The sequence below is a fragment of the Saccostrea echinata genome, unplaced genomic scaffold (genome assembly GCF_033153115.1).
Source record: "Saccostrea echinata isolate AGI-Se365-2 ecotype Australia unplaced genomic scaffold, CSIRO_AGI_Sech_v1 ptg000056l, whole genome shotgun sequence".
NCBI classification, from domain to species: domain Eukaryota; kingdom Metazoa; phylum Mollusca; class Bivalvia; order Ostreida; family Ostreidae; genus Saccostrea; species Saccostrea echinata.
Window position 1 is genome coordinate 18208085 of NW_026889805.1, and position 26606 is coordinate 18234690.

The following is a 26606-nucleotide window of genomic DNA, read 5'->3' on the forward strand; positions in this document are numbered from 1 at the left end:
GATAGAATTTCTCAATTCGCAGTAGACTAAAACTTGTTTCCTAAATGAAGAGTTCCCAAAACAATGTCAAGACGTGTTTTAGCAAGGATTTCTACGAAAGTAAATTATTAGGCTTCTTTACCTAATACTAAAATACGCCTGCCGACGCCTGACAGGGGAAAACACGCCTGCCGAAAAAATATGTACGCCTGCTGTGTTATTTATCGAATTAATTTGTATTTTGTTAGATTTTTTTTTTTTTACAGACCATGTAGTTGATGTTTTACCAAACAAAAATAATTTAAAAAGCACAGTTTGGAGTTTTTATTCGTTTTAAAGTTTGCATACTTCGTAGAGCACGCCTGCTATATAAGTATTGTGAAGTAAAAGTTATCTCCTTTAATATTACTGCAAACTCTTGTGTAGAATTTATCAAATCAAATCTTTCTTTCTTTTTTGTTTCATTTTTAGTTAAATTTCAACCAAATACTTTATTAAAGTAATAAATTATATAAAATAGTACATAATTATAGAGAAACAACACTGCGGGCATGTAGATTTTCTCGGCGAGCGTGCTCTACGATGTATGCATACTAGAATACGAATAAAAACTCCAAATTATACTTTAAAAATTATTTTGGTTTGGTAAAACATCAAGTAAATGGTCTATTAAAGTAATATATCTAGTAAAATATAAATTTAGTCAATAAATAACACGGCAGGTCTATAGATTTTCTCGGCAGGCGTATTTTCCCTTGGCAGGCATCCGCAGGCGTATTTTAGTATGACCGCCTAATACGGGAATTATATTTGGGTTTATTCAGTGACGGTTGTTTGTTAGTTATTCCTTTAATTAATTAATTTGTTTGGGTTTCCTTTTGAAAAGACATAAAGATCAAAATGATTAGTAACTTTGTAAAATAACTCCAAGAATACTTTTTAAATTGTTTGTCTCTGTCATAAACAAATAATCTTAACCAATGGATAGAATAAAGTCTTGTCGTAAGGTTTTTGACTTTCGGAAAAGTAGGAATCTAAATCACTGCATGTCTGTCAACATTTTTTGTGTTTTAATTTTTATGATAATTGAATAGATAATACATGTTATAGGAATGAACATGATACACGAAGACATGTTAATCATGAAGAAAGTTTTACAAACAATGTCATATGTGATGAGAAATTTACTCTTGAGCACATTTGTTCCTGTGTGCAAAAGTCACCTTGCCTCACCTATCCTCTTTGTGCCCGCTGGCACATAAGGCCCAAATACACTGCCTCCACCTGCCTTTGTCCTTGGCTGCTTCCCTTGCTGACGCCCAGCTTTACCATCCCAGCTGTAATCTTTCTTGTTCCGTAGTTCTTCTCCAATTTGTTTTCGGCTGGCCTACTTTCCTCTTTCCTTCGGGATGCCATGTCAGTGCGGTGGTACAAATTCTGGTGTTCTCCATCCTAATTAGTACATGGCCAATCCAATTCCACTTCCTGAGAGTTATTATCTCGCTTGCTCTAGCTGTCTTTGTTCTATTATGAAGTTCTTCATTTGACATTTTCTCAGGCCATATTACTCTAAGGATTTTTGTAAGGCATTTATTCTGGAAGGTGTCAATCATCTTTTTGTCTCCCTCTGTTGTTTTCCATGTCTCACTTCCATACATTAGAACCAACAGGACCAAGCTGTTAAATAGCTTTACTTTTGTTTGGATGGAAAATTTTGATGAGCTCCAGATTTTTCTGAGCCTTCCAAATTGAGATTTAGCTTTTCCAAGTCTGTTGGTAATGTCCTCATCAGATCCTCCTTTTGTTGTTATCACACCTCCAAGATAAGTAAATGTTTCTACATTCTCCAGGTCTTGTCCACCAATCTTGACTGGCTCTATCATGTCAGAATTGAGACTCATCACTTTGGTTTTGTCAATGTTTATTCTGAGACCAGCTTGTTTAATCTTTGTGTCTTTTGTTGGATGTCCTGAAATTTTGAGGAAAGTAGAGGAAGATCATCTACAAAGTCTAGATCTTCAATTTTTGTTGTGAAATTCCACCTTATTCCTGTTAGTTTCGTTTCTGTAGTTCTTCTCATTACAAAATCTATAACCAACAAAAATAGGAATCCAGACATTGTGTAACCCAGCTTCACTCCTGTTGTTATCTGGAACCTGTTGGATTCTTCTCCATCTTAGACTGCACATTGGAATGAATCATATAGGAGTTTCAACATTCTAACCAGTTTGTCTGGGACGTTATAAAACTTCATGGTAGATCAAAGGCTCTCTCTTTGAATGGAATCAAATGCCTTTTCAAAATCAAGGTAGTTTACAAACAATGCTGAGTTTGCATAGGAGTAAAGTTAGCCATATGATAAAGGCTACAGACACTCCAAAAATAGTCAAATTTTCAATAGTGTATTGTGTCAATATTAATTCTGAATCTGACAGTTCTCTTAATGTGCTGTTCAATATAGCATGCAATGGCCATTATTGGTATCACCACAGGCAATAGTTTTATAATTATTGTATTTATTTTTTCAGGATCTCTCATTTCACAGCTGTAATTGTGGAAGAGTTAGAAGGAATGGGTGCCTTCTAAATGAAATTCATTGTATGAAGAATGTTCCTAAAAGAACTTTAATGGATGTTCATGATGCTCCAAGTAAATTTAAGAATGCACCAAGAACAAAACCATTAGTCAGACCAGCTAGTATATCATTAAATATTTTTTTATCAGTAAGTATTTTTACTAGGTTAGTTTAACAATTTATTATTTTCAATTATAGAATTTATGATAATGAAAAAAAAAGCTAGTTCAATTATAGCTACATGCATCAGTTTAGTTTTGTCTATCTATTTGAATCTGAGTGGTTTTGCCCCAATTATCTGTTAGCGCTAATGGTTTTGCCCCATTTCCCTGTTTGCCATGAGGGGATTTACCCCGTGTGATTTCACTCGACCAGTGTTCTGGATGTTTATGTAGGCAAAAGTCGTTTCATCAGTAGGTGTTTAGATTAAAACTTTAATGAATTTAATAAATAAATGGGCACTTTAATAAATTTCAAAAATTTGCCAATCAATACCAATTTAATTATTTCCCAATTTTAAGACAGCTGAGATGCTAGCACCGAGGATGAGATGCTAGATGATAAACTCAAACTTTTTTTTTTCAAAAATCATGAGAATAACAATATCTTTGTTTATATAAGTAAAATAAATAAGCTAGGCCAGATACATGTAAATATTATTTCCTCGATCTTCATCTTTTTCTGAAATTTTTAATAAAGAAGCTTTACTTTATTAAAAATGTTATTAATCAAATACTGGCATGTGTCACTATTTAGATCTATATAAAAAGCTTTGGATAACTCAAAAATCTTCCCCATAGCAAGCACACAAAAACAAAAGTGTAGAACATTGGCAATTTGTCAAACAAGCTGCCCAAATCCACTTGTAATTACTAATATTGGTGTGGCAAAACCACTCAGAGCAAACATGTAATCAAGGCAAACCCACCTGTTACTGTCTATTTATCAATGCAATATCTTGGATGGAAAGTTTCTTCAGGAATGATATTAAAGTGTTTTTTTTTTCTTTTTCAAATATCTGATGGAAAAGCATAGATATAGATAAATGTGATCTGATCTTTTCAGTCTTCAATGGTATTCATTTAGCTCTGTGTGTAAAAAAGTTTGAATGCCAATTTGATTTATGAAAGAAGTGCAGTCTGTGAGTGTCTTATAGTATTATTTCGTATTTTCATTTTAGACAATTCCGTTTTGGACTATAGGCATTGCCTACTGGCAGTATCAGCGGAAAAGGGAAATTGCGGAACTGAGAGGCAGAATAGAAACACAAACTTCAAAACATCCTAGTCCTGTATCAAAGTTGTTAGTGCTTTCATTTATTAATGAAAAAAAACCCAGTTCCCTAAATTAAATAACCACTGGTACCATGATAGGGTTAATAATTTTAATTGAATGATTTTAACCCCTAGCTGATTTATGGTTTTGGCAAATAATTTCATGTTTTTATTTATGTACTACCTTGAAAATTCAATTCATTTTTTCATTAAGAAGGAATCATAATTATTCAATATATCATAAATTTTCTGCAGGAGTTTTTTTCCCTTGATCTTGAATTTTATAAAAAAGATAACCTTAAGTTGTAATAAACAGAAATTACTGTATACATTTGAATTTCATGTTACCTTTCCCCAGACTAAAATAATGAAACTGATAAAGATAATATAAAATGTGTATAATTTGAACCTAATGTAGAACAGCTATATGATCTACCAATGGTATACACAGCTTATGTTGACACTGTAAATTTTCCATTCCTCTAATAGTTTTTAGCTCACCTCAACAAAGTCAGGGCTATGCTATATTATATACTCAGCTCTTCTGTGCAATAGACCACTGTTGAATACTTCATTAATCATTGCAAAGCTGGCAATTGATGTCAACTGACCATTTTAGGCAAAACAGTTGATAACCTTGAGAAAAGAATTTAACTCCTAGTGGTCAACTGTTTTCAAGTATTCATTTGACAGTTAGTTGATTGTCAACTGGACAGTTTCATATGGGAGGTTTTTGGAGCAATTTTCTTTCAAAGTAACTGTATGCCCTATTTTGATCAGAGGTGCATAGATAATGTTTGGTGCATGTTTTTCAATACTTTCATTGTACCAGTAAGGTTTCAGAAGCTATATTTTCAATCAATATTTTACATAAGAATGACCAGGTTAATGTATTTGGAGCAAGTCTCATTCCCAAGTAACTATAAGTTCTATGGCGACAAAACTTGCATAGGTTATTGATCAAGGGATGCACAATGCCAGACTTGCTTTGAATGCTGGATCTGACCTACATTTTGCAGGTGATTAAATTGGCAAAGTTTTTACAGCATATCCATTCCAGGTAACTATAAGACCTACAATGACCAAACTTGCATGGATGATGTATTTAGGGATGCACACTAACCAGACTTGCTCAGTATGTTAAATCTGACGTACATTTTCCAGATGAGTGAACAGGTTAAAGTATTTGGAACAGGTGCATTTTCAAAATGATGAAAGCCTTACCTTGACCAAATTTGCAAGATGATGCTTCTAGGGAAGCACACTACCAGACTTGCTTTGGATGCTGGATCTGCCTGGCCTAAATTTTCCAGATGTGTGACTAGGAATAAGTTTTGGAGGTTTATTCCAAAGTATTTATAAACCCTTTTGTTACCAAACTTGTGTTGATGATGCATTTAGGGATGCAAATCAATACTCTTGCTTCATATGCTGGATCTGACCTACATTTTTCTGGCGATTGAATAGGTTAAAGTTTTTAGAGCAGATCTATACCTAAGTAATCTAAGACCTATCTGAACCAAACTTGCATCGATAATGCACCTAGGGATAGAAATTATAAGAGCTGCTTTTGTTGCTGGATTTGACCTACATTTTCTGGACAATTAAGTGGTTAAAATTTTTGGAGCAGGCCCATTACAAAGAAACTATAAGCTTTATATTTGGACCAAATTTGCAGGATGAGGCATGTAGACACTTCCAGGTTTGCTCCATATGCTGGATCTGACCAACATTTTCTAGACAATCAAACATGTTAAAGATTTTGGAGTAAGGTCCATTACAAAATTACCATAGGTATAAGCCTACCTGGATCAAACTCAAAGGAATGATGCATCTAGGAATCTACACTACCAGGCTTGCTTTGTATCTACATTTTCTGGTTACGAACAGTACATATTTTTTTTAATAGGTCCATTCCCAAGTAACAACAAATCCTAACCAGACTACTTTCATGGATGTTGTATTTTGGGATGCACACTACCATAAAAAAAAATGGTTTGAGATTTGCCTTATAGATAATATTCATCAAGGCAAGTTTTGAAGTCTTTGATTACCTAATATGTTTTAATTTCGGGTAGTAGGAAGTTATATAGAAAAAAAATCATGAATCATAAGCATTTAACGATTCTAGCAGTGCTCATGCTGATGACTGGTATTTAAACTGATATTGATGAATTGAAAATAAAATCATATTTAATGAATTATCATGTTTAATAAAGTATTTATTGATGGTAATTCTAAATATGAGTATGAATTGAATTTCTGTATAGCAAGAATTTTAAGCATCAACAGAATAATTTAATCTTGTGTGATCTTTTGATGTTTTAAATTAAAATACCATAACTAACACATTGCTGCAATATCAGCATCTTACAAGCTAATTAATTTACTACCACATATGTTCCAGAATAGAATACAAATGCTGTGTTATACAAGTAACATGTACAGCTGTATATACAGTAATATCATGAAATTTAATCAAGACTGTCTCAATAAAAGCATCCATTTCTATATTCACAGACTTGATGAACCAGATCAAAGAAAGTCAGAATTTACATATGTAGAATTGGAGGGAGAGTTTGATAATGATCGTGAGGTATATATAGGATACAGAGCCAATGTCAAACCAGAATTAACACCAGATGGAAGTAAATGGCAGAAAGGGGTTCTCGTTGTCACACCTTTCAAGCTTAAGGATACTGGGTAGGTCCCTTAAAAAAATTGCGTAGTTTTATCTTAAGTCACTTCTTGCATTTTTTGTGCTAGAAAAGTAGTAGTTGTTGAATGGAAGTCCAAAACAGTTAGAAAGATGACAGCTAGGTAAACTTTGGAGTCAGTTGATTAAATACTAGTATACCTCTTCACTAGAAAGTTCAACTGCAGAAAATACCATTATAAACCAAAATACCGGTATTTGCCATCATAAAAAGAAAAGAAACTGAGTTCTCATACTTTCTTTATTAATTTCTGGAGATATCTTTTTATAGAGATGTTGTACTGGTGAATCGTGGCTGGGTACCATTGCAGTGGACTAGTCCCACAAAAACAACAGCTAAGCAGGCCACTGGTGTGGTTAAGATCACCGGTCTGAGCAGGGCATCAGAGAGGGTGAGTCTTAGTGGCTGGACAATAAATATATGTGCAGCAATATAAACCTCAAAGGTTTGCAGAGCCTTGTTAATCATAACTATAATTCAAATACTAATATCAGAAGTTTACAGGAAAGTCTGTATTTAACTTTGTTTTATGCAGCTGTTTTATATATAATTGTGATAAAGGAGCTAAATTTGATTATACTGCAATACTCACTATCTTTCTACAGACAATTTATACATGTAGTGAACCTATATTGTTAATCACCTTTCTCTTCTCCTCATATAAATATTAGTTAATAGAATTTGTTAGCCAATATAATTGCAATTTACCAGCTAATGAATATAATTGCATGCTTTGAATTTTTTTTTTATTTCTTAGAAAAATCCCTTTGATTTCCGACCAACTCAGGACTCTTTAAATAAGAAGTTTTTTAGCCATTTAGATGTGGACACCATTGCTCACTTTCTGAAAACTAAGCCTGTATTTGTAGATGCTGATCTAGGTAAGAAAATGATCATGTTTTTTTTTTTGGCTGCAGTTCAGAGACATTTAAGGATCATTATGCCTTTTATCTGTCTGTTACCTCAATTTCTTTTGAAATCTAAGGAATTGGGAATTGATAATTTGCGTATGTACATGTATCCCCTTTTGCAGGATTACTCATGACAACAAACTTGACCTACTTTTGTTCCAAAAATAATTCATAACTAGATGAAGTCCCGCACAAGCGCAGGAAATAACATTGATGCTAATGTTGATAAAAGCTGAAATCCACTCAAAATACAAAATCAATAGTTTTAAGCTTTGATGTTTAATGTTTCATGTTAATACATGACAATGGGGTAATATGGGCTTTCATAAAAAAGATGATTTAAGAGATCTTTTAAACCATAAAATGTCAGGCCTTGATATTTCGCATGTATATTGCTAATCACAAAAAAAAAGATTATAAACTTTTTAGCTCACCTGAGCAGAAGGCTCAAGTGAGCTTTTCTGATCACATTTTGTCCGGCGTCCGTCTGTCCATCTGTCTGTCTGTAAACTTTTCATATTTTTTACTTCTTCTCAAGAACCACTAGGCCAAATTCAACCAAACTTGCCACAAAGCATCCTTGGGTAAAGGGGATTCAAGTTTGTTCAAATGAAGGGCCATGCCCTCTTTCAAGGGGAGATAATTAGGAATTAGTGAAAAAATAAAGGCATCATTTAAAAATCTTCTTCTCAAGAACCACTAGGCCAGGAAAGATGAAACTTATGTGGAAACATCCTCAGGTAGTGTAAATTCAAATTTGAACAAATCATGACCCCCGGGGGTAGCGTGGGGCCACAATGGGGGATCAAAGTTTTACATAGAAGTATATAGGAAAATATCTTTAAAAATCTTCTTCTTAAGAACAGCAAAGCCATGATTGGTCATATTTATATGGAAGCATCCTCAGGTACTGAGGATTCAAGTTTGTTAAAATCATGACCCCCGGGGGTAGGTTGGGGCCACAATGGGGGATCAAATTTTACATAGAAATATATAGGAAAATATCTTTAAAAATCTTCTTCTTAAGAACAGTAAAGCCATGATTGGTCATATTTATATGGAGGCATCCTCAGGTAGTGAAAATTCAAGTTTGTTCAAATCATGACCCCCGGGGGTAGGGTGGGGCTACAATGGGGGATCAAAGTTTTACATAGAAGTATATAGGAAAATATCTTTAAAAATCTTCTTCTTAAGAACAGCAAAGCCATGATTGGTCATATTTATATGGAAGCATCCTCAGGTAGTGAAAATTCAAGTTTGTTCAAATCATGACCCCCAGGGGTAGGGTGGGGCCACAATGGGGGATCAAATTTTTACAAATGAATATATGGTAAAAAATCTTCTGCTCAAAAACAGCAAAGCCATTTGTTGTATTGATATGAAAGCATCATCAGGAAGTTTAAAATTCAACACCCCCTCCCCGTAAATTTTTCAATACTGAACTGATTTTTGCTTTTTTTTTCCTAGCCAATGTGCTCAGGTGAGCGATGTGGCCCATGGGCCTCTTGTTTTATTTTGACACTGATTTTCAGTAAGCTATTTAAGTCACTCAGTGATTTATTGCCATTTTTATCTGTCATCATTCATAATCAAAAATTCAACATTTCAATTTTTTGACCTCTCAGTAAACAAACCGTAAGGTCATTTTCAACCAAACTTGCCTTTAGGTATTCTTTAATGGCAGAAACTCAGTTTATTCAAATGTAGAGCAGTACTCCTTTCCAAGGATGATAAAGAAATAGAGGAAATAGGTATAGGTCATTTACAAGTCTTCTTTTCAAGAATGACAGCAAAATATTTCTTAAAATGCTGTAGAATCTGGTTAACAACATTTGGATTTGCGCTCAAGATATGTTCAAAATAAGGACCTGGGAGTCAGGATTGGACCAAAAAAGAGATTCAAATATCTGTGTAGAAATGTATAAGAAAATCTTTCACAGTCTGGAAGACGAAGAATACCACCGAGCTACAAATTGTTTAATTATCCTCAACCAACCTCTTTTAAAGTACTGTAGACGAAAATTTACTCTAACCATAGCCCCATTGACTAGGATGAGGCTACAATTGGTGTCTAAAGTTTTACCAAGGAAGATTTTAGCTTTCCTTACAATCCTAATGACCCCATATCCTTTACAATTAATTCCAAGTCATATTAAAGTTTTGCAGAATTCGTACATATACACACATTATGTAGTCCTGTATTTAATTTACCTTCACTTTGTCTACAGAGAGTTCAATTCCTGGTGGACCTATTGGAGGACAAACAAAAATAATGCATTACAACTCCATCCGAGATCTTAGTTTAAGCTTGTAAGTAACGTTTTGTCTTTAGATTGAAAATATTCAATTTTAGAATCAAGTGAGATTTTTTCTGAATATTAGAATCAAGTGAGATTTTTTCTGATCAAAAAACATTCGTTGTCTGTCTGTCCTTCTGTTTGTCTTGTGTTGTATTGGGTTGGTTGGGCCACTACAGGGCATCAAAGTTTTACATAGAAATATATAGGAAAAATCTTTAAAAATCTTCTTTAGAACTTGTCATATCACAGGTAGTGTACATTTAAGTTTGTTCAAATCATGACCCCTGGGGGTAGGTTGGGGCCACAACTGGGCATCAACATTTTACATAGGAATAAATAGGAGATATCTTTAAAAAGTAATACTATGATTAGTCATATCAATACAGAAGCACTCAGGTAGTGTAGATTCAAGTTTGTTAAATCATGACCCTTTGGGGTAGGGCAGGCCTCAATATAAATTCAAACTTTTACATAGGAAAATATAGGATAAAATCTTTAAAAATCTTCTTCTCATGAAGAGCAAAGCCATGATTGGTCATTGATATGGATGTATCCGGGGGTAGAGAAGATTCAAGTTTCTTCAAATCATCTCCCCTAGAGGGACCAATTAAGCCCTAAAAAACTTTTTAATACAGAACTGATTTCTGCTTTTCTCTAGCAGTAGCCAAAGTACTGAGGTGAGTCATGTGGCCCATGGGCCTCTTGTTTAACTCACCTGAGCTGAAGGCTCAAGTGTGCTTTCCTGATAAATATTTGTCTATTGTCTACCATTGATTTTGTAAACTTTTTATGATTTCATCTTCTTCTCTAGATTCAATTTCAACCAAACTTGGCACAGAGTATTCTTTGAAGGGGATCCAAGTTTGTTCAAATGAACGGCCACACACTCTTCCAATGGGAGATAATTGAGAAATAAAAAATTCGGTGCGGTCATTTAAAAATGTTCTTCTCAAGAACCACTGGACCAGAAAAGATTAAACTTTTGTGAAAGCTTTCTTAAACAGTGTAGATTCATATTTGTTCAAATCAAATCATGACTCCTGGAGGGTAAGATTGGGCCACTATGGTTGATCAATGGGTGTATATAAAAATCTTCTCAAGAAAAGCAAAGCCATGATTAGTCACATCCATATGGAAGCATCCTCAAGTAGTGAATTTTCAATTTTAAGCTCTAGTGGTCAGCAACCAGAAAAGCTTATGCCATAGTAATGTCCTTTGTTAATTTGTCTGTCTGTCCGTCCGTCCACCTGTAAACATTTTTAGCTCACCTGATCCGAAGGCTCAAGTGAGCTTTTCTGATCACATTTTGTCTGTAGTCCGTCTGTCTGTCTGTCTGTCCGTCCGAAAAATCTTCTTCTCAAGAACCACAAAGCCAGGGAAGATGAAACTCATGTGGAAGCATCCTCAGGTAGTGTAGATTCAAGTTTTTTCAAATCATGACCCCCGGGGGTAGGGTGGGGCCACAATGGAGGATCAAAGTTTTACATAGAAATATATGGGAAAAATCTTTAAAAATCTTCTTCTCAGGAACAGCAAAGCCCTGATTGATCATATTTATGTGGAAGTATCCTCAGGTAGTGTAGATTCAAGTTTGTTCAAATCATGACCCCCTGGGGTAGGGTGGGTCCACAATGGAGGATCTAAGTCTGAAATAGAAATATATAGGAAGATATCTTCTGATGAAAAACTGCAAAGCCATGATTAGTCATTTTGATATGGAAGCCTCCTCAGGTAGTGTAGATTTAAGTTTGTTCAAATGATGACCCCAGGGGATAGGGATGGGCCATAATGGGGGATCGAAAATTTTACATAGGAACATATAGGAAAATATCTTCTTCTCAAGAACTGAAAATCATGTTTAGTCATTTTGATATGACAGCATCCTCAGGTAGTGTAAATTCAATTTTGTTCAAATGATGACCCTCGAGGGTAGGGTGGGGCCCAATAGGGGGATCAAAAGTTTTACATAAGAACATATAGAAAAATATTTCTTCTCAAGAACAGAAAAGCTGTGTTTAGTCATATTGATATGGAAGCATCCTCAGGTAGTGTAGATTCAAGTTTGTTCAAATGATGACCCCTGGGATAGGGAGTAGCCACAATGGGGGATCAAATTTTTACAAAGGAATATATGGGAAACTTTTTTAAAAATCTTCTCAAGTACAACAAAGCCATTTGTTATATTGACATGGAAGCATCATCAGGTAGTTTAAAATTCAAGCCCCCCCCCCCCCTCCCATAATCTTTTCAATACTGAACTGATTTGTGCTCTTGCCTTGCCAATGTGCTCAGGTGAGCGATGTGGCCCATGGGCCTCTTGTTTTCAAAATGCAGGGTTAGAAATTCACTATATACAACTCGCAAAACGCGAGTTAGAATTCCCAAATTGCGAGTTAAAAATTAGGTAACTCGCAAAAACTTGCAAGTTGATTTTTTTTGCATTGAAACTGTAGCAAAATTATATAATATGACAGAACACAATGCTTTTGATTTCAATCAGTAATTGCTAGCGCTCTCAACCGCTAGCAACTACGTTAGTCTATATTTCTGAAATACGCATGCTCGACTTCACGGTCGGGGATTCTGGGAAAACTACTGTAGATAGACTGTACGATAACAATTTCGTTTTGTCATACAAAAATAGAAATGATCCGAATTTACACTGGCCTTTCCTGTCTGATATGCGCGATATACATTTCGTAGGTTCGAGACAGTCAATACCAGTCTAGATCCGGATTCTGAATTTTTTTTTATTTATTGTCTAACCTACACATAAAAGTACAAGAAAAATTTGGCCATATAATGCCAAGATTCTAGACTTCTAGCTTTCCTTACAGTTTTACCACCTAAGTGGAAGCTCGGAAAAAACAACAGCAACAACAACAAAAATCTTTTTCAGAGTATGTCGGAAAAACATGTCAATTTAGTGTTCATTATCTGAAAATACATATGATCTGAAGTTTCGTGTTTTGTTGTCTAACCTGCACGTAAATGAACAAAAAGTAACAGTAACTCGGGTCTTATAAAACCAATACTGTTATTTCTAAAGTTGTAATAAATACATAGCTTTTCTAATCTACCTTCATAGATCTTTCCGGCAAGCTCGGAAAACCGCAGCAACCTCGGATATGTTTTCCGAGCTTGCCGGAAAGGCCCGAAGGTGCTCATTGGTTCTACTGGCCTTTTATTTTTCACCCCGAAATTGAAATTACAGTAAAATACAGAATGCTTGAAGCACAGTTAGGAGTTATGCCATTGCCGACGTGAAGCACACTCTTAGATTCACCATTCTGAATTGTGACCCCCCCCCCCCCAAACTCAACCCCAAGTGCACCAATCTGCCTTCCTATTAATAATTAATCGATTCAGCAAATTTAACAAATGGTTCAGATATCTTCTTCTGTATTTTATTAAGCTACAGCGCTAGCTCACCAATCTTTTTAAAAGATAAGCTTGTTTAAATAAAAGTCACACTGTAGTTGTATTTTTGTATTGTACAGTAGTTACTTTTTCCTTAAGTTACATGTATTTAATTTATATAAATTTAACTTTATATGAAAATTGCGAGTAGTCTTATAAAATTGCGAGTTAACTTTCTTGGTACTCGCAATTAATTGCGAGTTGCAATTTTAGGGAGTTTCTAACCCTGAAATGCTACTTCTCCTACAGTTTTGGTCTGATTTCAGTATAACTTGGCATACATGTAGACTGCACTAAGATACATAATTCTATATATCGGTTTTTGATTCCCTTGAATCCTTAATATAATAAATATTATACAAGGCAAGGATGTGTATAACATTAATTTCATGATTACGCCAACCACTCAATATCCAGTGATTGCACTAAATTTTGAATACTTTAATTTATGTACACGTACAGTACCTTGGGACACAAGACTACTGTACTCTAAGATACATAATTCTATTTACCTGTTTTTGATTTTACTGAGGGGTGTAGCCATGGTTGCTAAAAATAAAATTTCTGTAAAATCTCTCAAAAGTCTTCTCCTCCCACAGTTTTAGTCTGATTGCAATAAATTTTGCCACAAAAGGGACTAAACCAAGGATTATAATTCTATTTATGGCTGTTGCAATGTTTCAAGTCCAAGTGCTACTTTTCTTTGTTATATAAGTACAAACCAGTAGAGCTACAGTCTTGTCAGAGACTTCTATTTTTTTTTTTCAAATCATGACCCCATGCAGGGGTAGGGTGGGGCCACAATGGGCAATGAAAGTTTTACATAGGAATATAGAAGAAAAAATCTGCTGATGAAGAACAAGAACATTGTTTATGTACATGTATTTTATAGCTGTCAGATGGTGTGTTAAAAACGTTTAACATGAACTGTTGTAAAGATAATGTATTTAATTTGGAAATCATGAAAATTTATCTTTCAGAGTTTATATGTATTAAAGTATCAATTCTGTGAAGATGATGTTGATAATGAATTGGGATTATTTTTTTGGCAGTTTGATGATAACAGCAGTATTTGGACTGTTCTGGTTCACACAGATCCATCCACAGAGAGCAGCACAAAAATATGTCAAATTGTATTATGCCAATAAGCAACATATTGTGACAAATATTAAATAATTTTCTAAACTTTATAAAGATTTGTTTTCTTGAAAGAAGATTCAAGATTTAGAAAAGAGGGTATATTGTTTTCTTGAGGTTTGCTCAAAATTTTGGCCTCGACCTCTAAACCTTGTACAGTGTACATGTATATACACTGTACAAAAAAATTTCACATTCAGTATTTTTGTACAGGCAACAGTAAAGGCTGAAAATAATTATGCCAATATACATGTACATATTGCTAGAATGCAAATTTTCTAAGGATAAAAGCCAGTATGCATACTGGCACTGGCTTTGTGCTCCAATATGAAAGTTTTTTTAAAACAAATTTCAGCATATTAAGTACATGTTCATATGCATGGATTTTCTGCTTACTTCAACTTGCAAAATATTAAATATGATCAAGATACATAGGCCACAACACTTATCTGAAATGGCAATTTCTTCCTGCAAGTGAATATGTAGTTGAGTCCCCTTTATGTATATGTAGCTGTCAGTATAGAGTACAAAATTTCAGCAATTGAAATTCGACTTTATTGATATTTTCTGGGTTTACCAGTTAAAATGTAACCTTTATGTTATACAGTGTAAATTGCTACATAGAACTTTATTCCCTATTGTGGCCTTTATTTGAGAGAAACATAGGTAATCAGAGATTACAGAGCTCACCTCAACGAATGTTGTCTTTAAGTAAGGCAAAGTCCCACACTAAACTAATAATCTAGGAGTGTGCATCTCTAGATGCAACATTTATGCAATTTTAGTCTGATAGGGCTTGCAGTTACTTGGGAATAGACTTATCTGAAAACTTAAAACTAGTCACTCATTCAGAAAATGTAAGTCAAATCCAGCATCCGAAGCAAGTTTTGAGATTGTTCATCCCTTGATGCATCATCCATGCAAGTTTGGTTCAGATAGGCCTTATAGTTACTTGGAAATGAGATCTGCTCCAAAAAACTTTAATCTGGTTACTCATCTGGAAAATGTAGGTCAGATCCAGCATCCGAAGCAAGTCCAGTAGTGTGAATCCTTAGATGTATCATCCATGCAAGTTTGGTCAATATAGGGTTTATAGTTACTTGGAAATGAGATCTGCTCCAAAAACTTTAACCTGGTCTCTCATCCGGAAAATATAGGTCAGATCCAGCATCCGAAGCAAATCCAGTAGTGTGCATCCTTAGATGTAACATCCATGCAAGTTTAGTCAATATAGGGCTTATAGTTACTTGGAAATGAGATCAGCTCCAAAAACTTTAACCTGCTCCAAAAACATTAACCTGGTCATTCTTTAGCTGAAATTGCAGCATCTGAAACCTTGACTGTACAATGAAACCCACTAGAAGCATCCTCCATGCATCTCTGACTAATATAGGCCATAGAAGTACTTGAAAAGAAAACTGCTCCAAAAACCTTAACCTGGGACGCCGACACCGACGCCGAGGGTATTACATTAGCTCCCCCAACTTCGTTGAGGTGAGCTAAAAAATTAACCTTTCCAAAATGGAAGGTGATTATTGCCTATAATTTGTATGAGTATAGATAATATATAAATGCAAAATTAGAAACCTATAAGTTTAATATATGTACATGTCTTGTAACCATCTGGGCTAAAAATAAATATTTTCTCAAGTGCTTCCATCTATGTATTACAAATATTATTGGACTTACACAAGTACACACATTCCTTGTACATCGTACAGACCAATTGTACACGTCCTTAGTATAGGGTAATGATAATACTATATTATCAATTTTAAAAATGTAACCATAAAAATCTTTTTCAAACGCTTCTGTCTGAAATAAAGCTGAAAGATGAATTGGTAGAAATGTGTTGATCAATTCCTACATTCCCAGCCACCATCCCCTGCAGTTTTGCAGATATTTACATGTACCTTTCTTTAAGATAATTATTAATAAAATCATTATATGTCATGAGGATTCAATTGTTATGGGTTTACCCCTTGTAGCAAAATATCGAGAACCCTGACAAATGAGCCGTACAATTCTGAACAAGACATTCACCAATAAAATTGTTGCTGCAAACCTTGAAATTTTTGAAATCCACAAAAACTGTCTCCCTCAAATTAAAATGATTATGTGATATTGAAAATAAGAGAGCAATGTAAAATGATTATTTATTATTTATCTATGGAACTACTAAAACAATTTATGTACATGTATAACAAGGACAAACCAGAACACACATAAGTGTTGAGAGTTTTTTTTCTTCAGTTACATGGATACACTGTATTATGATATTCACAAGATGTAAACATAGCCGAGATAAAACCATGTACAAAACATGAATGACCAGGATACTCAAAAAAATTTCCACATCACACAAAATGTTATCGGTACAAAAAACTATACATTACATGGGGAAAAAAACAAGAACATATATTTTGTGATCTACACACTACCAGCAAGCACATTTAGTATATACATGTACCTAGACTGGATGAAAGATTGTAACCTTTGATTTTTTACACATCAGGCCTCAAAGTAACCTCTAAAATTTAGGCACCAGCTGGCTCCTAATCAAAAAAAAAAAAAAAAAAAAAAAAAAAAAAAAATAGCGCCACCCATGGGCAATGCAAGTTTTTAGGAGCCTGGCCAATTTTTCTTTGGTGCCACCATCAATTTTTTTGAAAGAAATAATGGAAAGAGTATTTTTGTGCTTGGATGAACTTGGATATCTGTATTCTTCTTCAATAATTTTTATATTGAAGATTGTTTACATGATTAATATTTTATCCTGGTACATACCCACCATTACATGTACAATAATGTGGAAACTCTAATGAATGAAAATTTAATTGACAAACAATTGACCATAACACCCTTCAAATTTACTGCATTTCACAATTATTAATTATCTGGAACCTAAAATTACCAGATACCTGGGGTACATGTAGTTACTGTCTTGTCTTGGCTGAGTTCAAGATTGTAGCTAAGTTAGATATCTAAGTCATATTGAATACATTGTATGAATTAATGCTTGCTATGGCTAGGTTAGCATTACTGTTCATAGCAGTTACATAGACCTACATAGCTGCTACCATTTTGAACACAGCCCTGGTCTACCTGAGCTCTGTGTACATTGAAACAACATGAAATTCGTTCACATGTGCACTGACTGAAATTTAACAATCACCAAGTCAATTCAAAATGGTCACCAAATTGGCAACTTGTGGTGAGATTTTAGTCACCAATTAAAATTTTAGGCACCATGACAACTAAATTAGTTGCCAATTACAGCACGTACATTATAAATTTTTAACAGATATACCTGTCTTACAAAATTAATAACATTGTACAGTATACAAATTGAGATTAGAGTAATTTTTAACTGAATTTATACATGCAAGGTCTTTGAACTTGAACCACTTTATTTTTCAAGACAAGCACATGTTATTTCCTGAACACAGGGTGTGAATAAAAAGAAATAAACTTGATGTTTAGCAAAAAGGTTAAGTTCAACATACATGTAAAAGTTTAATTTCAACATACATGTAAAAGTTTGAGTAAAAAAAATTTTCTCTACTATTAATACCAAAATTATGAATATTTTTCATAAAGAAGATGAGTGAACAAGGCAAGCAAAATTCCTATGGTGCGACAAATAATACAGTGTAAAAAATAAAATTTTCTTTGAATTTTCATTTAACATTAACATTTACTTCATGTAAAATCTCCACAATTTGCAACAATCTCACAAAGATTGAAATTAAAGAGGGCAGAAATGATCATATCTTCAAACAAGAGGCCACAACGCTCACCTGAGTATCTTTGGCCCTGTGGTTTTCACCAGACTTTGCCCCCTTGTAATACCTTTTGTGGCCCCACCCTAGCCCCAAGGTCATGATTTTAACAATTTAGAAACTACACTACCCAAGGATACACAAGTTTCAGCATTTCTAGCCCATTGGTTCTTGAGAAGATTGTAAAAGATTTTTCCTAATGTATTTCAATGTAAAACTTGGATTTCCTATTGTGGCCCTGCCCTACCCCCAGGGGTCATGATTTTAATAAATTAGAATTTACACTACCCCAAGATGCTTCTACATAAGTTTCAGCTTTTCTAGCCCAGTGGTTCTTGAGAAGAAGATTTTTTAATGGTCCCACCCTATTTTTGTCTTTTCTTGATTATCTCCCCTTGTAAGGGGGTTTGTCCCTTCATTTAAACAAAACTTAACAATTTGAACCAATTGTACCAATTTTGGTTAAAATTGGCCCAGTGGTTCTTGAGAAGAAGTTGAAAATGTGAAAAGTTTACAGACGGAGGGACAGATGGATGGATGGACAATGGGTGATCAGAAAAGCTCACTTGAGCTTTCAGCTCAGGTGAGCTAAAAATGAGTACTGTAAAAGATGTCAGAAGAAGTGCCAAGTTGTTATATATTTGAAAATTTACAATACGTAGACAAATGAATAAGTGGGTCTCATCATGCCTCAAAAACAATGAAAATTAAACCCCCATGAAAACGAGATGTTTGTGAAACACTTATCCCCCCCCCAAAAACAATTGGAATTTTTCAAAGTCCAAGGGGTATAACTCTGTCAAAAATTGCTCGATCGTATCCAAAACAGAATTTAACCTAGACATTCTTATGATAAATCTGGATACCAAATTTCATTTCAGTATGTGCAACTCTGTGAAGAAAATGAATAGAAACTGCAAACAATCAGAATTTTTCAAAGTCCTAGGGGCATAACTCTGTCAAAAATTGCTCATTTGTACCCAAAAGAGAACGTAACCTAGATATTCTTATGAAAAATCTGTATACCAAATTTCATTTCAGTACGTGCAACCTCTGCGAAGAAAATGAACGGAAACTGCAAATAATTGGAATTTTTCACATCCAAGGGGCATAACTCTGTCAAAAATTGCTTGATCGTACCCAAATCAGAACTTGACCTAGATATTTTTTATGATAAATCTGTATATCAAATTTATTAGAGTATGTGCAACCTCTGTGAAGAAAATGAATGGAAACTGTTGGTGGACTGACAGACCGACTGACAGTCAGCAGCAAAGCAATATGCCCTCCCTTCTTTGAAGGGGGGCATAATTAGTAATTTCAAAGTATGAGTTTTATATTTTTAAAGCTATAGGCATTTTGCACACCTTGTTCATTCATCTCCTTTGTTATACATGTATTTAATACACAGTAACAGTTTTACATTCTGACATATAATGTAAAACATCACTGGGCCATTGAAAAAAGAGCTTCTCAACATGTGACCTACATGTTCATCGTATTTTGCCCCATATTTGACTGGATCCATGTGAGATGAATTTTTACAATTTTGGAGACACTCCATGATTCTTAGAAAATGGAACTCTTTTGTTCCTCTTTATATTACCAAAAGATGCTTTATATTGACACTCATTTAAATCTATTCAGCTAACTATAATGGGAACTGATAGCATTCAGGTCATATGAAAATCTAAAGGCCTCTTTCTTACATTCTTCCAGCTATGTATGAAAATCTGTAGCTGATCTATTTTAAAGTTTTGGTGTCACATGACAGCTAGTGTATTTTAAATTGTATAGTCTTAGAAAATAAGGCCCCAGCCAGGATCATGAAATAGACTTTAGACTTGTCATGATTCAATCATCTGTAAAATATTTATTACTTATAAAACTGAAATCCTAAATCTGCAGACAACAGCAGTTTAATTATGTAAGGTTGAAGGGCAGTTTATTTTGGACTGTTGTTCATCACACTACATATATTAAGTTTTCAACAAAAGCTTAAGATGTTTCATGATCCTGGGGCCAGTTTTTTGTCCTTTGACTAAATGACATTAAATCTGTAAGTTTCTTCCCCGAACCATTTTTCACCTATACAGTGAAATTGTAATAAGGTTTAAAAAAAAACAACCAAGTCACCCATAAAACATAGTGGTGAAATAGTATCACAGAAATATATAGGAGTCTTCCCCTAACCCTTCTCAACTTATGTGACAAAAATGAAGTCTGTAGTTGAAAAATACTCAGCTTACATCATTACAGGTAGACAGACATGGTGATTACCATAAGTCCCTAACATTTGATGCAAAGACCTAATTATGTTGAACATCTTTACATTAAAATATATGAAACAAAATATTTGTCTAGAGAAAAATTATTTCCAGTCCATGCTAGAAAATGGCAGTGAATGTACATGATAATAAGTTGTTAAAAATCTCTCATTAACTTGCCAATAGTTATGAGTAGACCAATATAACTTGTCACTGAACTTTTCTGGACTGCATTTTTTTGGATGGTCACAGTCTGAAATCCTAATGTGGTCTGCCAACAAAGGAGTCTGAGTTGTGACGCGGTCTTTTGGCACTGACCATGCTTTTAGAAGGGCGCAGTAACTCTTGAATGTGCTGCACAATTAAATCAATTGCCACTGCAGAGAAATGAATAAAATTGAATATATTAGAAGAATACTTAAATGTTGGCTTGTTGTCCTTTCGAAGTACAATGATGGTTGTTATTGAAAATTCCAGACAAATTATAACTTTGTGAAATAGCTTTATTTACCTGTATTATCAGCTCCTCTGGGTATTATAACATCAGCATATTTTTTTGTCTTGAAAAGAAAAAAAAACAGAAATACAATGTATATATCATCTTTAAGACATAAATGCCCCCCTCTGAATGTAGGAGAGGTTGTTACATAATTTTGGAATGGTTTAAATATTCTCACTCTGATATTCATGTATCTAGTATGTAATACATGTATTCTACACAGGAATTCAACAATCACAATTGAGCTCCTCCAAAGTTAGAAAATAACAGGCATAAGTCATAGGCAGTTGTGGTCAAATTCACAATTAACACAACAACATTCAAAATAGAATCTACTTCTTTCCAGAAACAACTGTTTTTGGTTTATTGGGATTTATACATGTATAATGAACATACATGTATCAATATATACATTGGAGCATGTGATAATCCATATAAAATGGTCAATCCATTTAATATGCTTAAATTACCTTGTGTTTTAATGTACAATACATATACAAATGTACTTTTAACCCCATGGATCAAAATGAAAACCAAGAAAGACATTTTTTTATGAATTATGACATATTTGAACTACAGGTATTTAGTATGTTTGAATCAAAAGACCCCTAATTTGCAATAAGTTTATTTTTAATGTGTCATAATCAAGACTATGATATCATGTTCAGTGACTGCTATTACATACTGTGTACAAGTTCACACACACACACATTGAGATGTAAAGGAAGTATCACTGACTTGACATCACTTAATGAATATATTCAAATACATGTATATCTGTGCCTGGGAGAATCTTTAATGATATTCTATAAAAAAAAGATGTAAATGCAAATGAGAAAATTCAAGTTGATGAAGAAGAGGGTCAAGTCAAAAATAAAAATTAATAAAACTGAATTCCTCTTCTCACAAAGAATGTTTTAAAAAATATTTTACATGTTTAATGAAAATGCATAGGATGCCTTTGTTTGTTTGTTTGTTTGTTTTAAGTTATTTTTTAAAGACTTACTGGGAGACAAAATTCTTCAAAAGCTGGCTTCACTAAGGTAGTATACTGATGTAGTATATTCTCTATGTCCCTCCCTCTCTCTTTTGTGTCTCTTAATACTGAAAATTAATGTCATGTTTCATAAAATGATTACAAAAATAAGATATTTTTTTTTTCTATAATAGAGCATAACTATATAGTCAGTGTCTATTTGTTGAAATAATACTTTGAAATATAGTCTGGGTCTATTTGCCAAAAAATACTTTGAATTAGTCTGTGTCTGTTTACTGCAATAATATTTTGATTATGTTTTTTTTTCCCGAAAAAAAGTTCTAAATGCTCAAATTCTGGTATATTTTTCATTTCATAAATATTAATAGCAAGTGCAGTGAGCTCAATAGACTAACGTGTAAGAACAGAGAAAATTCGGAATGACATATACGTCTGGCAACTTTTAGTGTGAAACCTTCCCAGAATTCCCTCACTACTAGGATTCCCTGGTATAATGGCGAATATGAAAATAATATAAAATATAAAAGGCCTGCAGTTTGCTGAGAGCTTAAAATAACAAAAAATAATTATATTTACACTACAACGTATTTCGTTAAAAATTGCACTAGGCCTGTAGTCTCGTTCAACCAGATGCTCAACTGTCTCCGTAAATTCCGACGTCATGTGACATCACAGTCTAGACTGTGTCTCGTTTGGAAGTTTGAAGAGGCGGATCAAAGTTTACAAGTGTAAGCTGTGTAAGGGTTTTTGATGGTACAACTGCGCTTGCCCCAGTGGTCACACCGTAAAACATATTATTTGAAAATTCTTTAATTAAAATTTAAAAACAACACAAATATTGGTCTTATTAATTGTACCTCTTCTGGATAATCTTGTGTCTGGATCTGTGTCCACAAAAAGCTTCATGTGATACATATCTCTAAGTTCTTTGAAATAAAACACTAAGATGCCCTCAAACAGAACAACATCAGCAGGGTATACAGTATGCCATTCCTCATTTCTGAAAATGAAAGAAAAGAATACAATAATTTTGAATCTCAATGGCACTAAATACCTTATGCTTATACTACACCAAACATTGGTTTTGCTGATTGTTTTTACAATACGAGAGTATTACAACCCCTTCATAATTTGTATGTTACACTTACCTGGCATTTGTCACATAGTTATATTGAGGTAATTTCACTGCTTTACCAGCTACAAGATCCTTTAATGTCTGTGACATAAAATCATAGTCAAAAGCATCTGAAAAAGACATTGATTTCCGTAAAGGAAAAAGGTCCTTTTGTACTTTCAATAGTAGTTATAAACTGAAATACAGTGTACATTTGATCTGTACGCAATATTTATGTCATCAAATCTGCCCTAATGGCACTTTATACTGAATGACTTCGTATCATATTTGACTGTAAAATTTGCAATATTTTTCATTATCCTAAGGTATTTTACCAGCATTAATGATAATTGTTATACCTCTAAAAAAGTATAATATTTTTGATGTTTTACTGAGTGGTCATAAAAAAAATAAATGTTTGACCGCAGAGTGAGATATTGGACCTGTCAATGAGATATTGGACTGCTTACGTCACACTGTGGGCCGATCAGCTAAATCTTTTTTACATTCATTGGTGTTCAACAATGCAGAATTAATCAAGTTTTGGTGCAGGTAAAGGAAATTTATATCATGGAAGCCAGCACAAGATACATGTATGTCAAAAAAATAAAAGATATAACAAAACATTATTGACTGTTTTCTTGGGCAAAAGGCTTTTTGTCTGACCCAGGAGGGGTCGACAAAACAAATGTTGCCCTTGAACCCAGTCAATAAATGTGTAGTATTCAGTAACAGTGACTGTAAGTTAACATTCTATTATTTCTTTATATTTACATTTCCAAATATTTTCAAAGATTCTTTGCAAATTAGAAAAAGTTCACATTCTCATGAACTTCTGTGGGATGAGTAAGAATATTTTCATTGTGATGTAACTGAAGTCAAAAATAGTGCAATCTTTTTTTCAAAAATGATCGCTGAATTACAAAAAAATGTGGCAAGTCATCAGGAAAAATAATGTAAATATAAGATATTAATTTAATTTTTGAGAATTCATGAGGTACATGAACTACAATGCTTCACGCCTGCATATTTAATAAATATTATTTATCATGAAGCGCTAACGCGCTTCATGAAATATGCTGGCATGAAGAGTCGTAGTTCATGTCCTCATGAATTCTCAAAAATTAAATTGATGTCTTAAAAAACCTTCATCTAATAAATTTTCATGCATGATTCTTCATTATTACTTTTTCATTTTATGCATGTTTGTTATTTTTTCAAAGATGCAGTTGATTGGTCATTACTCAGCCCTTTCAAAATTTGCGGTAACCCCCCCCCCCCTTTTTTTTTTACCTGGTTGAAATCGTGATTGTAACACCCAAAATATTCTATAAAATATAAATTATTTTATTGAGAAAAATTCAATAACATATTTAATGAAAATCCCTTCCACAAGGTACATCCTATTTTTGTACAAGTATTACCTCATGACCTGTTTCCAATTTTTTGAAAGCCCTGATTACTACACCAAATTCTGGAAGAACTTTTTGCACTGTTATGGTCATGCTTATATCTTTACCTCCGAAAAATCATCAATAGTGGATAATAGCTGAATTTGGTGATAAAAGGTTTAACATATATAATAATTGAAGTTTGTGCTTGAATAGTATCACAGTTCTCTAATCATTATTTTATACACGTACCATTAATTCTTTTTATGTGCATCAATTCAAGGAATCTTAGGTTTATACAAAATTTCAGGATGACCAAAAAAATACTGTATCCAAATTGAACTCCTCATTAGCAGAGAAAGAGATAGAGATTCACTCATATATCATGTACATACGTAGCTCATATACACATATAAGAAATATATGAGACTGTAGCGAGTGTACCTGGATGATCAAAGTTGAACTCTCCCTTCAATGCTCTTATGTTCTCTTCAGGTGTGAGAGGACGGTAAAATGTGTCTTGATTTATTATAACGACCTGTCTCTGTCGGTGATCCACATCATCCTGACCCAGCTGCTGCATGATTTTGGCACACACAGAGGACTATGAATGTTCAGGGGAAAAAATCTTATTCATTAAATTATATCAGTTAGTTAAGTAAAATTTTCCCTCCAACACAATATAATTTAATATCAGTATTCTATCATCTTAAGAAAATCCCTTATAAAAGTCCGGAACAAAAATAAATGTTACTGATATCATGAAACATACTAGCTGCATGTTGCATCAGGTACATCAATTTTTACAGATTATTCCTTTAATTGTATTATATAAAATTTATTCATAGTTTACTTTTCCAGAGGCAGTGCCACCAGCTACACCAATAACAAAAGGTCTTGGAACTCTGTCTCTTTCGAATCCATTCTTTCTCTGTCCATTCGTCTCAGAAGTGTGTGCTGAAGCCATCATCTGCAATTTGAAGTTTGTTGCAAAATATCTACAACAATTTAATATTTTTTGACGAAATATCATAACTGAGTCGTCGAATTTTTTTGAGTTGTAGGCTAATTAAAAAAGATTTTTAAACAAGTCAAGACACATGACGCAATAAAACAGACATAAGTTGCACCCACATGGTTTTGTTGACTTTTCACCTATTCTCACATAATCCGTCCATATGCGCTATTTGGATGTCGCAAGCAATTTAAATTACATTATTATTAAAATAATTGGTAAATTTTGTAGTGTTTTCGTTTGTGATACGTCTAGTTACCAAACCAACATCGTTAAGTGTTAATACACAGGTTAAAACTTCCCTGGGATCCAAGTATATAGTCTAATAAATGGCTTCTCGATCTGTCGCTTAGGCAAAAAGCAAAGTTTGGACCAATGAATAAAACAAAACAATTACATTTTATGCTAAAAAGCACGACTTTTACCTATAACAATGCATGAATATATTGATTTTTAACACTTTTAGATATTTGTCTACAGTGAAATTTTTAAAAAATATATAATAACGTTGTCGCTAAATTTCTGTAATTTACGTTATCAAAATCTTAGTATTTGTGTAAACAGCATAAAAGGGTATCTAAAAACATAAAATATCTACTAGAATATCCAACAAAGTCCATAAAATGCAATCAGAAACAAAGAAAAGTTATATGACAGAATACCTACAGAAACACATTTGTCTTTTAACCAGAGGTGAGTGGTTCGTTTTAAGGATGTATTTTACGTTATCAACGATACTTAAAGAACACAAGTAAAATTGTCTTTGCATATTAATTTATTTCTTCTTCCTGACCTACCAAACACGTAAAATATTAAAACGAACATTGATCTGTGCGACTACACATTTTACACCAATTAATCTGATAGAAAGTAATTTACGTTATGTAATTTACGTTATCAGTATAATACATATATGGTACCTATCTTGCAAATAAGACGTCGGGACAATACGGAACCATGCAGGAAACGTTATTGGTTTCTTCTCGAAAGCATCTTAACATCACCGAACTTCCGATGTAGATCTGATGCAGGAAGCGCCATCAGATAACGTAAATTACGTGTTACCTTTAAAAACTTTCAAATAATTCCTCAAAGATGTATTTTTGGCGTGAATTTCAGTTGATTTTACAAACAAGGTGTACTTCTATTTATTTGTAGCAATATTTTACGCATAAATCTCTCTTCATTGATTACTTGATGAAGCAAAACATTCATAACGTAAATTACA

The 26606-nt window shown here is 33.6% G+C and overlaps 2 protein-coding genes across 3 annotated transcripts; one reads left to right on the top strand and one right to left on the bottom strand.

The window, feature by feature from the left end:
• The first annotated feature begins 8 nt into the window (after positions 1 to 8).
• On the top strand, positions 9 to 14370 carry LOC133173767 (surfeit locus protein 1-like). Its single transcript, XM_061308794.1, has 8 exons — positions 9 to 99; positions 2508 to 2702; positions 3735 to 3856; positions 6349 to 6531; positions 6816 to 6936; positions 7303 to 7426; positions 9685 to 9766; positions 14229 to 14370. The coding sequence occupies exons 1-8, from the start codon at positions 64 to 66 to the stop codon at positions 14350 to 14352; spliced, it is 987 nt and encodes a 328-aa protein (XP_061164778.1). The 5' UTR covers positions 9 to 63; the 3' UTR covers positions 14353 to 14370.
• A 2087-nt stretch (positions 14371 to 16457) lies between these two features.
• Positions 16458 to 25509, bottom strand: LOC133173119 (uridine-cytidine kinase 2-like). Of its 2 annotated transcripts, XM_061308051.1 has the most exons (8): positions 25498 to 25509; positions 25217 to 25361; positions 24808 to 24967; positions 23007 to 23103; positions 22716 to 22858; positions 21868 to 21965; positions 20874 to 20922; positions 16458 to 20739 (listed from the first exon to the last, which is right to left on the bottom strand). In XM_061308051.1, the coding sequence occupies exons 2-8, from the start codon at positions 25331 to 25333 to the stop codon at positions 20624 to 20626; spliced, it is 780 nt and encodes a 259-aa protein (XP_061164035.1). In that variant the 5' UTR covers positions 25334 to 25361; positions 25498 to 25509; the 3' UTR covers positions 16458 to 20623. The 2 variants fall into 2 exon arrangements, with proteins under 2 accessions (XP_061164035.1, XP_061164034.1); XM_061308050.1 differs by lacking the exon at positions 25498 to 25509 and having other exon boundaries at positions 25217 to 25471.
• Positions 25510 to 26606: the final 1097 nt, after the last annotated feature.

Coding starts and splice junctions, on each gene's coding strand:
- LOC133173767 (XM_061308794.1), top strand. CDS start 64: ATGTCAAGACGTGTTTTAGCAAGGATTTCTACGAAA. Junction 6,937..7,302: donor TGAGCAGGGCATCAGAGAGG/GTGAGTCTTAGT, acceptor TTTATTTCTTAG/AAAAATCCCTTTGATTTCCG. Junction 9,767..14,228: donor CGAGATCTTAGTTTAAGCTT/GTAAGTAACGTT, acceptor TTTTTTTGGCAG/TTTGATGATAACAGCAGTAT.
- LOC133173119 (XM_061308050.1), bottom strand. CDS start 25,396: ATGATATTTCGTCAAAAAATATTAAATTGTTGTAGATATTTTGCAACA. Junction 22,859..23,006: donor AACTATGTGACAAATGCCAG/GTAAGTGTAACA, acceptor TTTCATTTTCAG/AAATGAGGAATGGCATACTG. Junction 20,740..20,873: donor CAGAGGAGCTGATAATACAG/GTAAATAAAGCT, acceptor ATTTCTCTGCAG/TGGCAATTGATTTAATTGTG.